Below are 14,561 nucleotides of genomic sequence, written 5' to 3'. Positions count from 1 at the left end.
GTATGTGAAAAAGGTTGCATTGTAATTCTCCGAGATGGTTTGGAGAGGGTTGAGTATTGGGAAATTTTTTTTTGGTAAAATGAAAAGGATATAGAGGTTCCTTCACCAGTTCACCACCATTGAAGGTGAGATAGAAAAAATTTCATGGTGTTGTTTTAGAAGGGAATTATATGTTTCTCCATTATGGTTTTGGAGAAAGAAAATTTAATGGTTGGCAACACTTGGTAGATTAACTACGGGGTGCCAAAAAACAAGATTGTTTCTCCGTAAGATGTTTGGAGAAAAAAAAATAGTTAGCATCTCTTGGTATGTGAAATACGGGGTGCTAAAAGAGTTGAGCTTAAGTTTGATTTGGGTTTGAAGCTTTCCGGGAGGGAAGGGAGCACGAGTATGGTCACTATCATTTGTCGGCATCGGCAAAGGGTTTTGATAGTGTAGCCATGGTTGTAGCGGAAGCAAGAAATGATGGATCAAAAGCTCATGATACCATGATAGAGTTATAAGAATGAGAATGTTGGAAAGCTTAAATTATATTGATGAATATACAAGAGTATATATAGTACAAGATTAGAGTATTGAACATTACAAAACTATGACTAGATACATTATATGACTAGGTACATTAGCTAATATTAAGGGAAATCTTTGACAATCAACTAATTATATAAATCAAGGAGTAAATCAAGGGATATTGATATTGATGATACCATTATCCTTTACAGTTAGTAAAAGTGGATAAAATTTACAACCTCGTACATGGTTTTTCTTCATAGATTTACATTACCACTCATGACTCACCTCCTCTTACAAAGTTACATGGTAATGAAAATTTACCAAGAAATTTGGTAAGCAATTATAAAATTTCGGGAATAATAATGAATTCATGTGTAATCACTAAATTTGTAATGAAAATCTACATTCATCATCATGGTAATGAAACTCCATCCCAAACATGGGGTTTTCTTCATAGATTTACATAACCACTCACGACTCACCCACCTATATATGGTAATGAAAATTTATGAAGAAATGAGGTAATGGGGAATGGATCCACAATATCAAAGATAATGGCATGAGAATTTTAATACATCATATAAATTCGTTGCCATTCCCATTTAAGAACGCTCTCTTAATACTCAAATTAAGGACATTAACCAGTCAGGTGAAGTTGAGAAATCACAATATACAGTGTCAGCCAGCTTTCTCAACACAAAGAAACATGATGAAATCATAGCAGAACAAGGAAAGAGTATAATTGTTCAAGACTTTATTTAAGGACTCCAGAAACTACATTTCCTAAACACCAGATATCAGAGCTTATATAATCAGCAGTACTAACAATCTCTCACACAGAAGAATCAGAATTTGCTGGAGCAAACTTCAAAGAGACGCTATTGACACAGTGGCGCTCATCTGTGGGAGTCGGGAATCTTTCACCTTTAAAGACATGACCAAGATGTCCACCACATGCTGCACAAGTAATCTCAACCCTCCTACCATCGGGATCAGGCTGTAAATCATGACAAATATTTCAACTCATGGCTTTTAAATACAAGTTGGAAAGATTTGCAATTCTCATGTTGTGGTTGCAAACAACTAATCCATGGTGAAGATACTTACAGTACGATTTATGGCTCCAGGAAGTCCCTCATAGAAAGCTGGCCAACCACAACCAGAGTCGAATTTGGTTGTTGATCTGTATAGAGGAGTTTCACATCCTGCACACTTGTAGATTCCTTCCTCATTAAATTTGTTGTATTCTCCTGTTCCTGGGAGTCTGCAGCAAAGACGACCATGAACATAATAAAGATGCTAAACAAATAACATGGTATGTAAGAGTTTTTTTTTTAAAAAAAAAAATTATGCAACAGAATTGGTCAGCATAAGAGCTAGAAGTCTGGAAGATAAGTTAAAATTGTTGTTTAATTATATCTTCAGTTCAAGATTGTACAGGAGATAACTCAACCTCTTCTATTAGAACAATCCAACTATGCTGCCTGAACTGGGAACAAAAAAACCTTGGGGAACTTAACTTTAGCAGGACATACTTGGACTTTGGAGTTAATTTTGTTATGTCAGGTGGTGCATCATGACTAAGTGTGTTAAAGGTAGACCTGACTGACAGGTATGTTCTGATTTGCTTTTGAAACGTATTCCCAAGGATGACCTCAAACGCTATAATCAGTTTTAGTATTCTGTCCGATTAGCTCAATTATACCCAGAACATCTGCTTAGAATTTCTAACAGAAGCTTGTAGCTTCTTTTAATATAAAATATACATAGAAATCTTGGACTAGCATGAATTTCAAGAAAATATGACCAAAACAAGATGGGGAGAGAGTAAATACAACAGTCTACAAAGGACCATGACAATTCTGAAGCAGACAGCAGAATAGAGCATTTCATATTTCTACAACTAACCACACTGACATAGATTCTCTTTCACATCCATATTTTATATCAACATACCAATTCAGGGCATAAACTTGCAAAGTTCCACAAAGATACATATTGGACTCGAACATGGCTGATTTGAGGATTGAAACCCATTTTCATTAATTTGAGTTTTTCTGGAAGGGCATTAAATGGAAAATTATTGAAAGACAGAAACTTATTTGAGGGCCATATCTAGTATCAACAATAACATTGCGCCATTGTATGTCTATTAATTCCAGGATGGACTCTTTGGTTGGATTTGTTTCACACACCAAAAATGTGACAAATCATCCCAAATAGTAAAAAGAGTATGGGTACTCACAGAGTCACAGGTGATGGGTACTCACAGATACAGCGAGTATGGGTACTCACAGGTGATGGTGTGAACACGTTCTTAATTTTTAGGCTACGTACTGTAGATGCTGTCTTGTAACTTATACCCAAGGGGTAAAAAGGGCATATACACATCTGTGGCAAATAGGCGTATGGAAGGATCATCTCTTGCAACTACTCTGTCACATTGGTATACTTATGACTTATGAGTGATCGGCATCTTAGCATTCTAGCAATAGAACTTGGACTCGAATGCATGGGCAGTTAGCAGTGCAGGGCCTAGAAGCACAAAGATAAGCTTTGCAATTTGAACTAAAGACAAGCTTCATAGGCACGGCATGAACTAGTTACCACCCTGGCACGCTCACATAGTCACATTGGTTAAGTGTATAGGAGGAGCACATTGCCAAGGTCAGGACCGCCTAATCACACCAAGCTCAAAGAGTTGTTACAACTTACAATCCACTACTACCAATGCTTCTTTCACCCCTCACACTGAACTGACTGAAGGGTTTTCCAGCTTAATCAAATTCACTACTCTAATTTGAACAAGATCAAATTCATTACTCTAAACTTCGAGAAAGATCCATTTGGTTTATTCAATATTTGCAATCACTCAATCAGGTTCAAGTCATTTAATCCATAACCTACAAAGTGAATAAAATTACAAAAGGCACCAACAACACAAATTCCGTCGTAATTTCACTCATAAGTCATCATTAATTACGATTAATTATGACTTCTTCAACCATTTCAACCAATTCTCATAAAAGTCAGCATGATCTTTGCCTAAAAGTGACAATATTCAAATTCTTAATAATTCAATACCCATATTTCTTGGTATAATTCATCACCTACATGCTAATACATTAATTATGAACAATTAATAACAAAATAATCACAAATTAAAAAAGAATATAAAAATAGAATAACAACGAAAAATAAGACGGATAATAGCATACTCAGTTCCTTTCTGCCTGAGAATACGAAACTGCTCAGGAGAGAGAATAGCACGCCATTCCTCCTCTGGTTTTTGAACTGAACCAGGAGCTGCCGCCATTGTTAAAAATCTCAAGCTTTTTTGGTGCAAATTCCCAGAAAATCCAGTTGAAAAAATGGCGTGATTTTTAGGTTTTGATGCCAAAGATCTAAACTTTGATGTATTTAAACAAATGGGTATAGAATAATTAGTGGGGTAATTTAGGTAAGAAGAATAATTTTTAGATGGAAATTTGGGATTCAGTATTTTAGTGGTAGCGGTTGTAATGGATGAAGAAGAGAAATGTGAGGTTGTTCTGATAATATTCAACCCCATTTTCTTAGACTTTTCCAAACTAAGATAATTATTTTATGGGATAAATAAATATAAAAAATTTATACTTTACCATATTTGTACTATAATACTGTGGTTTCCAAGATCTTTGGGTTGGGCTATAACCTCACATCATTACATTGAATTTGTACCAACATCCATGCTAAATACATTTGAGGCCATTTTGCTATCCTCTACTCCGTACAACACAATGTTGTTGGACCCTTCGAGAAATCTAATCCAATTCAAAATATGGAATGTATGTATCCCTTGAGATTGCACTTAAGCATAAAGCATTGGATATACCAAGGGCATGTTCTCATACGTTGAAATTCAGTTCAGTTTAGTTCAGTTCAGTTCAGGTCCTAATTTCCTTCTCTTATAAAATATTCATTTCAGTTCAATTCAATTCAGCTGGGTTCAGTCAATGAGAATAGGCCCCAAGCAAAATTTAGTGGAAAACTCACCTTGTAACTTTGAGGTCACAAGTTTCGAGCCCCACTAACTACAAAATGCTTAGGAATAAGGCTATTTTCTTACCTCCCCCCTCTACTCTCAAGCTGTGAGAGGTGTCAATTCAATAAAGTTCTTCATCTTACCTTGAAAAAAACATCCCTGACTCTCGTGTACCTATATCAATATCCTTTTACAAACTAATTGTTCAAAGCAATTTACTTGTATATAATACTATGACTATATAAGTCTAGATATAATTAGGGATGGCAGTGGGTCGGGTTAAATGGGAGACCCGCCCCATCCCCACCCAAGTGGGGCGGGGATGGAGGGAGGTTAGGCGGTTGATGGGGCGGGGATGGGTATAAAATGTGTACCCGTCATGGGTGATGGGGCGGGTATGGATTTTAAAGTAGACCCGCTCCATATTCACTCCGCCTCGTACCCACCTTATACCCGCACCATATTTCTTTTAGAAGAGTTGAGAATTTATGAAACTTGATACCCCCTAAGACCCAATAAGCTTGAATAGTGAAAGTTCTAATTTTCTTAACCTAATTTGATATAATCGTCATTAATATGATACAATAAAGCATCATGGCAAAGGGTCGTTTGGGACGATTCTGCGACGGGTATGAGGTCAGTATGAATATCCAAGTGGGTGATGGGGCGGGGATGAATCATATCTTGTACCCAGTGGGGCGGGTATGGATGTGGATATTGTACCCGCCATGGGTGGTGGGGTGGAGATGGGTATAAGATTTTTAGGCGGATATGGGTAATTGGGTATGGAGGTACCATCATCCGCATCCGATCCGCCCCATTGTCATCCCTAAATATAATATAATCCTTTTTTAATACACTTGTTTACTTTCTATTTATATAATTAAGCTCTTCTTTCCCCCCAAAAAAAATTAAGCTCTTCTTCTTGTGTTACTTTTTAAACTACGAACTATAAACAACCAAATAAAGCTTCTATATGACCCAACAACAACATTAATTCCATAAATTCAACCAAGGTAAAGTTTTTCACTTTCCAAACAAACATTATTTTTTACCCATTCAATTAATAATATGCAAAATTAAAATTTATGTTTCTAACTATTACAAATTTTGTTCATTTAAAACCAAATGATCTAAGCAAATAAAATTTACAACCGATTATATCGTTCATGAGTTGTTTTTGTGATACATTAGTGATGAAAGTTGTAACCAGTTAGAAATCAAACAACTAACTATAGACATAAATTAGTGGTTGGATCAAAGCATCTTTTTTAATATTGATGTTAGTTGGCATTGCTTAAATACTGCAAGAAATCAGACACGCTTCCTATTATACACATTAAAATTGTCTCATATTTTTTTATTCACATTTTAAAAAATTGATTAATTTAAAATTATTAGTAAAGAGTGAGTACTAGCTAGATAGGCATATAATAATGATATAAATGAGGAATATTTACAAGAATATTTACAAGAAAGTCAAAAGGAGAATAAGATTATCGAGCTTTTAAGTTTTAACAACACGATAAACAAGCTAAGAATAAAATCATGTACATCCTTAGTAATTAATACTGTAGTAACCAACCACCCCATTCCTTCCGGTCCGAACACAAGGTATCAAGGTAGTAACGTAGTACAATATTAACTCTATGTACACTTCTTTTGTGGAGAAAATTGTCACATCACGTCTATAAACTAATAGTACTCATATATCTAAACCAATACATCGTATACATATGTATTTATATATTGTAGGTATACATAAATTATTGTACATCGAATTATGTCTTTATACCAACAACATAATTCATGTATGTAGCTAGCTTATTAGCGAGTAGAAGGCGGCGCTACTATACCAATCTTCTTAGGCTTTAAGCACAAGAAGTTTGGAGAATACCATCTAAACAAATTGAAGGTTGAAATGCCCGAAATAGCAGCTAGTAAGATCGATGCAACACCACCACAAGCAATGGATCCACCAATTTGAACGCAAAATCTTACATATTTGCTACATAGTTTCATCCATTGAAGATCATGGGAGCCAAATAGCGCGAGGAATGCTATTTGTGTCGAGGCACACATTATAGCAAAAACAACGTACGCTACCACCTTCACAACGATAAGAAAGAAAATTTAGTTAGTATCGAATGTGATTAGTTAAAATATAAGCATCACATGAATCCGTTCTACACAATATTTTTCGGATTTAATTAGTTGAAACTAGCTTAGGTTAGTTAAAATGCTTCAAACTTTTAATGAGAATAGTATAATAATATGGTTGTTACATTTTTATTAGCTATGTTATGTTAAATGTAATTATATTATATGAGTTGGAGCACTTTATATTATTTGGATGTAATACATTGAATTCATCATTGTGTATACTCAAAGGGTGATTGACAAAATTAAAGGGCTCAAACCATAATCTTAACCCTTATTTAATTTACTTACATCTTTACAAGCTTATGTCTATTTTTAGGTAAGTGTGTGCCCCACAATTTTATTTTATTTTAGGAGATAACTCTTTTTTTTCTTTTTTTTTTTTTTTGGATGTGTGAAGGGTGTCTCGGTCACTAGTCGTTATGAAGGGTGTCTCAGTCGTCAATAGTCGTTGTGAAGGGTGTCTCAGTCGTCACTAATCGTAGTCACTAGAAAAGAAATTAACTCCAATTGAGCAAGAATTTTCGGCCTTGGCCTTTTAAGGTTATACCAGCCATGAAATATGAGTGAAATACATTAAAATAATAATAATAATAATAATAATAATAATAATAATAATAATAATAATTAAAAAAAAAAAAAAAACAAAAAAAAACCTTCAAAGGATATATTCATATATCCTACATAATCTATAGCTAATGGCTTTATTGGAACATTTTTCAAACAATCTTGATGAATACTAAAAGTAGTTTTCCATTAGAAAAAAAAAATATATGTATATATATATTTTCTTGTAACCCATGATTATTTATTTGAATTATAGAGTATTATTTTTGTTTGGTCATTTTATAATCAAGCGAAAGTTGGAAAATTAGATATAATTGGTGGCTAAAGCTGAAAAAATATACTTATAATTTGCTATAAACAAATGATTACTTGAAAGCTGAAAATGCCTGAAAAGATAATGAAGATACTAGTTATGCAAATAAAATCTACGTACAAGCTAGCCGATAACAAAACACATGATACTTTTTCCTATTAAAAAAAAAAAAAACTGCATATAAGATACATTAAATATTACTCCGTATAATATATGATCAATTGATCATATTATTCATAAGAACGAAGTATATAACAAACTAAAAGCTAAGTAATCTTCTTTAACAAAGTAAAAAAGATGAATCACAGGAATTTGTATAATAAAAATTAGTGCAACATACCTGATCAAGCAAGAAATAAGACCATTTTAGGACATGGTTGGACAAGCTTAGTTTATCTCCGGCAGTATTATCAGTGAAGGCCAAGCATCGAACTAGTTGAAGTAAATTGTACCCGGCGCCAATGAAATAAGTGTACAATGATACTCTAACATATCAAAAAATTCCATCATTCAAACAATGTACGGTCACAACAATATATACTTTTAAAGTTGCGGGTAATTTGGACAAGAGGTAATATTTACTTCGTTTCAAAACTTTTCTCAACTCTGACAGTAAGTCCTATCTCGAAAAGCATGTATAGACATCTTATAATAATAACTTATGATGGTACGATATTGAAGAGGACAATTGAAAAAAGGGTTAAACAATAAAAACTTACTTTAAAATAACCGTCAATTTGTAGCTGACTTTCATTTTTAACACACCAAAGTATACCTTGGTTTGGACGTCTGTAATCATAATTATGGCAGCCATTAAAAGTGTTGACAAAGCAAATAATCTCAAAATTGCTTCAACTTTCATCATTCGATTGTTTTGTATGAACTCCATGTTTTTTTTTTTTTTTTCAAACATAAACTCAATCACTCTACTAGTAGAATAATTTTTCGAGAGAAAATATAAGAAAGTGACCCTGTTTTTTTGTTATTGTTGATTATGAATTGAATAGTTGAATTTATAAGGTTTTATATTTAAGGGGCTAGGGCAAGTAGCCAAGTTAGCTAGAGTATAAGTGTTATAGTTGAGGCTGCAAACGGTCCACGATTAATATATTCATGGATGCATTTATGTTATTATGTACTATTAATGTCGTACCACACCATGATCTCTACAATCGGCAATCCCCAACTTTGGTACTCGTATAATCGAATTATTTAATGTCCGTTTGTTAAATTAGACGTGGATATATATGGGAAGTTGACACTTACAAAAATGAAATTATGAGAAGTTGATCAGTCGGTCAAAATATAAAAAATTTATAAGATAAAGATGTTGTATATTTAAATTTCTAGGTAAGTGGAACTTTCTATGAAATGTTAACAATTACATATGTTATCTAAATATGAAAAAAAAAAAAAAAAAAAAAAGGTTAATTCTTTCATACAATTATTCAAAGTGATAGAATGAGGCCACTTCTCTAAATTTGTGCATAATATTTCAAAAAAAAAAAAAAAAAAAAAAAAAGAAGAAAAGGAGTGGGTATTATCAAGTCGCCATATACTAAATGTCATTATTAAATTTAAGCATGTGTGTACAATAAATTGTCTTTTTCCTTGATTAATTAAATCGCCATATACGTTTACAATAAATTGAATTAGCTAAATAGACTTGTTTTAGCTAGCTTTCTTTCTATTTCACGTTATTTGTTCGATATAAACAAACGTGTACTAAATTTAATCATTCGTTATAATTATATTAAGTTAGATGATATCTACTCTAATCTCGTTAATTTAAGTTGAACTAGTTTATATTGCGTGTAGCTAGTACACATGTACGATATCACGTCTCTACCAAATAAAACGTCGCCGGACCAATTGAATTAAATTTGAAAATGGTACATGATTATCTTATGATGCCGATAATTTTGATATGTAACTTTAAGTGGAAAAATTAGTGCTGTCAAATTTCAAACCGAAACCGTTTAACTGTCCGAAACCGACCGACCCAAATGAGAACCGAACCGATTAAAAACCGAATTTTTTGGAACCGAAAACCGACCCGAACCGTATTTTAGTAAACCCGAAACCGAATCGACCCGAGTAATGGTAAACTGTTTAAGAACCGAACCCGTTAACAAACCGAACCGAATATAAACCGAACCGAAAGAGAACCGAACCGTATCTAAACCGAAACCAGTTCCAACCCGAAACCGTTTAAACTGGCATAAAAACCGTTTACACCGAACCGTTAGCAAACTGCTACCCGTTTGCACCGAACCATTTAAAAACCGAACTGATTGTAAACCGAACTGGTTATAAACCGAACCGTCTATGAACCAAACCGCTTATAAATCGAACCGTTTACAAACTTATTTATTTTTTTTTTATTTTGAATAGTACAAACTTTTTTATATAATTAAATGGATTGAATATTAGAAATCTTAGAATATATTTAGCATATATTCCAAATTTATCAATTTTTCTAAAGAGCCACACACAATATTCCAAACTTATCATTAAATCTACAGACTACCGGATTCTCTAGAACAGTCAAAGATGGAAATTTTGGAACTTGGACAGGACAAATTCAAGTGTCTCAAACTGTTAGACATGGATTCAATGGAAAAAAAGCTTTTCATTAAATCAATAGGAAGATTCCAACTCCATAGGCCATTGAATATCACAGTTAATTGCATATCCTGAATAGTTTGAAAAATCATAAAGGTTAGGATCCCTTAGAGTCAATTCAAAGGCTTGCTATATTTTTCTCAATTGTTTTGAATGAACTTCAAATGTAAGAGGAGAGCTACCTTCAAAATACCAAGGTTTTATACTTCCAACTTCTAAATTCATCAAGTTTTCATCTACATGAAACACAGTAACAATGTACTCAAATTTACCCCAAGCAAATAATACAATCACAAAGTGCATTGACCAACAGCAACAGCAGAACAGCAGAGACAAGCAGCAAGTCAGCAGAACAGCAGCAGCAGAACAGCAGAACAGTCAGTAGACACAGCAGAGACAGCAGCAACAGCAGAACAGCAGAGACAAGCAGAACAGCAGAACAGCATCAGCAGAACAGTAGAGACACAGCAGCAGAGCCAGCAGCAGACATGGCAGAACAGCAGACAAGCAGAACAGCAGCAGCAGAACAGCAGAACAGCAGACAAGCAGAACAGCAGAACAGCAGACAAGCAGAACAGCAGTAGCATAACAGAATAGCAGCAGACATGGCAGAATTCACCCCAAAGCATCGCCTAGGCTTGAGGAAAAAGAAAAGCTATATGTGAGCAGAATTCAGGAGGCAGGCAGGAGGAAAATAAGCTATTTAAAAAAAAAAAAAAAAAAAAAAAGATTAAAGAACGTCAATACCTTCCGAATTAGATGCAAAACTTTCATCTATCACTTCTTTACCAATTTCAAGGACGTCTTCTTCAATATCACAATCATAACCACGTAACCAATTTTGTGTGGTAACCAACGCCTCAACATTCTTAACCACTTTCTTTATGTCCAGGATGATGTGGATGTTTTTTCATGCATGAGGTAGTATGAACTTTACAAGTGGAGGTACCAGCCGTACCTGGTGCTTTATATTCATTACCGCAAACATTGCATCGGGCATATCTTATCAGAGCAACACCAACCAACTTATCAAAAAAGGTGTAATGCCTCCACACATCTGATGTTCGTTGACGCTTACTACCACTAGTGTTAGTGACTTGTTGTTGAGAAGAATCTTGATTCTGAACAGTGTCTTGAGAATCTATAGTGTGCTCATCATAATTTCCAAACTCTTGCTCCATTACTAAAAAAATAGAAACAAAACCACAATAAGATTACTCGCTATAGAATATATCCTATAGATCAACTTTCTTTCGAAGAGGAAACCCTATCTTGCGAGGGGGAGCATACAATTTTTATTATTTTTTTTTTTTTGTTATCGACGTAAATAATTAGAATAGTTACTTCCACCCTATTTTTATAACAACTGTAAATCAGCCACCATTTTTTAAGAAATAAAAAGTAATAAAAAGACTAATAAGTTTAGGTAAAATGACTAAGTTATCCCTTATTTAGTAGCTAAAATGACCATACTACCCCATGATTTACATATTTTGTGTATCAAACTTGATATAAACTTGATTTTTCTCGAATTAGAATGAGGTGAGCAGTAGAATATATCCTTTACATTCAATAAGCAAAATAGGGGGCAAAACAAGCTGCATTCACAGAAAAAATGTACAACAATTGACATAATGCAAGATTACTCGCTATAGAATATATCCTCTATAGTGTGCTCATCCAGATGATTACCACAATAAGATTACTCGCTATAATGATAATCAATATGCTAAGATGCTTAGAATGAATTGTCAATCCACATGGTTATCATAGCTTTATTTATTTGACACAAAATGAATCAAATTCCAACTTTATCTGTATTAGTTTTAAACTGCACTCTTTTTTATGCTCTGTTCTAAGCCTAATATAATCCAATTCAATTTGGAACAAGTAAAACATAATGCAAGATAAATGGAACACAATCTATGTTTACGTCATCTCCATTACTCAGAAAACAGAAACTCAATTTCATTAAAACTACACATACTCTTAGGTCTCAGAAAGTCCTCCTATGCAGCTACGCTACCACTATCCCAGATCCACCAAAACACAGAGAGAATACAAGAAAGCAAGATGAATAAGTAGTATCATTTCTCAAAATTTATAGGAAATTTATATGCTGAAAATGAAATAACAATTTCTTGATAAAACCTTTTTTTGATGCAGAGACTTCAGACAATACCATATTAAAGTGTTAACTTACTAGTCCAATACACTGACCCACCCATGGACAATGATGATCAAATTATCAAAGTAAATAATCACTGTATTCTACCTTATTTTCTTATTTTACAAAGTAATTAATGTCCTAGTGCTCATTATATATCAAATTATCAATATATTCTTCAGAATTCTATGCCAACGACAACAAATTCAACAATTAAACAAATAGCAGCAAATAAAATCACACTAACACTAATTTGCATAATTAATAGTTATATCAAATTGTTAACAATAATCCAGACAAAACAAGATTCAATTTTTGTATTCAGATATATAATTGAGTTATAATTATACAAGAAAAAACAATTTAAACTATATACAGTAACAAATTAAAAAAAACAACGCCAATTCATACCTGAATTTGGAGCAATTAGGGCAGCAAACACCAATGACTCCGTGAATGAGAGGCGCCGTGAGGATGAGAAGGAGAGGCGCCGTGAGGATGACGGAGAGGCGCTTAGCCGTGAGAAGAAGAGGCGCCGTGAGGACTGAGGATGAGTGGTAAGGTGAGAGTGGTAAAGTGAGAGTGAGAGTGAAAGGGTTTCAAAAGGGTGAGAGTGGTTTCATGTAAATCTAACCATTGATTTTTTTAATCTATGGTTCAGATTGGTGATCCATGTGTGTTGTGGGAGAAAGAATCTAACCATTGATTTTTTTAATCTATGGTTCAGATTGGTGATCCATGTGTGTTGTGGGAGAAAGAATCTAACCATTGATTTTTTTAATTTATGGTTGAGAATGGTGATCCATGTGTGTTGTGGGAGAAAGAATCTAACCATTGATTTTTTAATCTACGGTTGAGAGTGGTGATCCGTGTGTGTTTGTGTGTTGTACATTCATCTACAAAAATATTATTCCTTCAATTCTTTAGTATTTTTTTGCCCCATTTGATCGGGATCAGTGTCCAAGACACGTATTAAAATATCTACTAGTATATCTTTATTTTCATACACGTAAAAATTATAAAAACGTTATATTAATAAAATGTATAAATAGATTAATTTAAAAAGATCACTAATGAGCTACTTCGTATAACTTTGTAGTTTGTACTAATACATACGAATAACGATGATACGAATATTTATCTATGAGATATTGAGATGGTTAGATACCACGTGTTAATAATGTGTAGTACATATGATCGATTGAACTGATCAATATGACCTTGTTAATTAGTCATTAGTGTCTTCTTTCATTATACAAATCAAATCACTTTGTAATATCTTCATAATTTCATGAAAATATATAATGATAAACGAGTCATAATTATCAGTCTTGTTGACTAATCAAGTATTGAATTACCAAATTGTAAATTTCCATTTCACAAGAAGTCAATAACTCATCAAGTCATGATTATGATTGTATGCATAGTATATAAATGATTAAATAAGAAGCATATAATAACCTAATTGTATAACAATAATACATTAATACACTAACTCTTATAATCTACTTCGTAATAAACTAGTAAAATCAGTATGACTAAACTTGAAACAGAACATAATATGTATTTATAAAATAAATGAGAATTTGTTTATAATATGTTGCCTAAATATGAAATGATTCGCGACTTGCCGACTTTATTTAAAACTTGTGAACGCAAAAGGTTAGCAAGTACTATCAAATTTCAAACCAAAGCCATTTAACTGCCCGAATCCAAACAACTCGATAAACAATTTATTTTTTGAAACCGAAAACCGACCCGAACCGTAATTTAGTAAACTTGAAATGGAACCGATATGAATAACGTTAAAGTGGTTAAACCATCGAAGAACCGAACCAATTATAAATTGAACCGAAAAAGAACCGAACCAGTAAAAAACCGAACCGAAAAAGATCCGAACCAGTTATAAACCGAACCAAAAAAGAACCGAACTGTTTCTAACCCGAAACCGTTTCCAACCCGAAACTGTTTGAACCGGGATAAAAACCGTTTACACCGCACCGTTAACAAACCGCAACCCGCCTGCACCGAACCGTTTACTACCCGGACTGTTTACAACCCGAACCGAATTAAAACCGCTTAAGAATAAACCGAAACCGAATCGAACCGATAACTATTTAAACCGAACCAAAACCGACCCGCGAGACAATTAAACCGATTCCAAACCGACCCGATTAACTACCGAACCGATT

At 33.6% G+C, this 14,561-nt stretch overlaps 2 protein-coding genes across 2 annotated transcripts; both read right to left on the bottom strand.

The window, feature by feature from the left end:
* Nucleotides 1-1,058: 1,058 nt before the first annotated feature.
* LOC145559196 (peptide methionine sulfoxide reductase B5-like) lies at nt 1,059-4,129 on the bottom strand. Its single transcript, XM_081620630.1, has 3 exons — nt 3,732-4,129; nt 1,621-1,777; nt 1,059-1,510 (listed from the first exon to the last, which is right to left on the bottom strand). The coding sequence occupies exons 1-3, from the start codon at nt 4,082-4,084 to the stop codon at nt 1,346-1,348; spliced, it is 675 nt and encodes a 224-aa protein (XP_081476756.1). The 5' UTR covers nt 4,085-4,129; the 3' UTR covers nt 1,059-1,345.
* Nucleotides 4,130-6,004: 1,875 nt separating this feature from the next.
* Nucleotides 6,005-8,553, bottom strand: LOC145560489 (CASP-like protein XL3). Its single transcript, XM_081621744.1, has 3 exons — nt 8,297-8,553; nt 7,918-8,062; nt 6,005-6,646 (listed from the first exon to the last, which is right to left on the bottom strand). Exons 1-3 carry the CDS (start codon nt 8,488-8,490, stop codon nt 6,365-6,367), a joined length of 621 nt encoding a protein of 206 aa, XP_081477870.1. The 5' UTR covers nt 8,491-8,553; the 3' UTR covers nt 6,005-6,364.
* Between the last annotated feature and the right edge of the window lie 6,008 nt (nt 8,554-14,561).

The sequence above is a fragment of the Chenopodium album genome, chromosome 9 (assembly GCF_948465745.1).
Source record: "Chenopodium album chromosome 9, dcCheAlbu1.1, whole genome shotgun sequence".
Classification (NCBI taxonomy): domain Eukaryota; kingdom Viridiplantae; phylum Streptophyta; class Magnoliopsida; order Caryophyllales; family Amaranthaceae; genus Chenopodium; species Chenopodium album.
Note: the sequence above shows the minus strand (reverse complement) of the source record. Positions and strands in the feature narration are given on the sequence as shown.

Coding starts and splice junctions, on each gene's coding strand:
- LOC145559196 (XM_081620630.1), bottom strand. CDS start 4,084: ATGGGGTTGAATATTATCAGAACAACCTCACATTTCTCTTCTTCATCC. Junction 1,778..3,731: donor CTCAGGCAGAAAGGAACTGA/GTATGCTATTAT, acceptor TCTTTGCTGCAG/ACTCCCAGGAACAGGAGAAT. Junction 1,511..1,620: donor CTGGAGCCATAAATCGTACT/GTAAGTATCTTC, acceptor CATGATTTACAG/CCTGATCCCGATGGTAGGAG.
- LOC145560489 (XM_081621744.1), bottom strand. CDS start 8,490: ATGTTTGAAAAAAAAAAAAAAAACATGGAGTTCATACAAAACAATCGA. Junction 8,063..8,296: donor AAATTGACGGTTATTTTAAA/GTAAGTTTTTAT, acceptor TTGATATGTTAG/AGTATCATTGTACACTTATT. Junction 6,647..7,917: donor CTTATTTCTTGCTTGATCAG/GTATGTTGCACT, acceptor ATCGTTGTGAAG/GTGGTAGCGTACGTTGTTTT.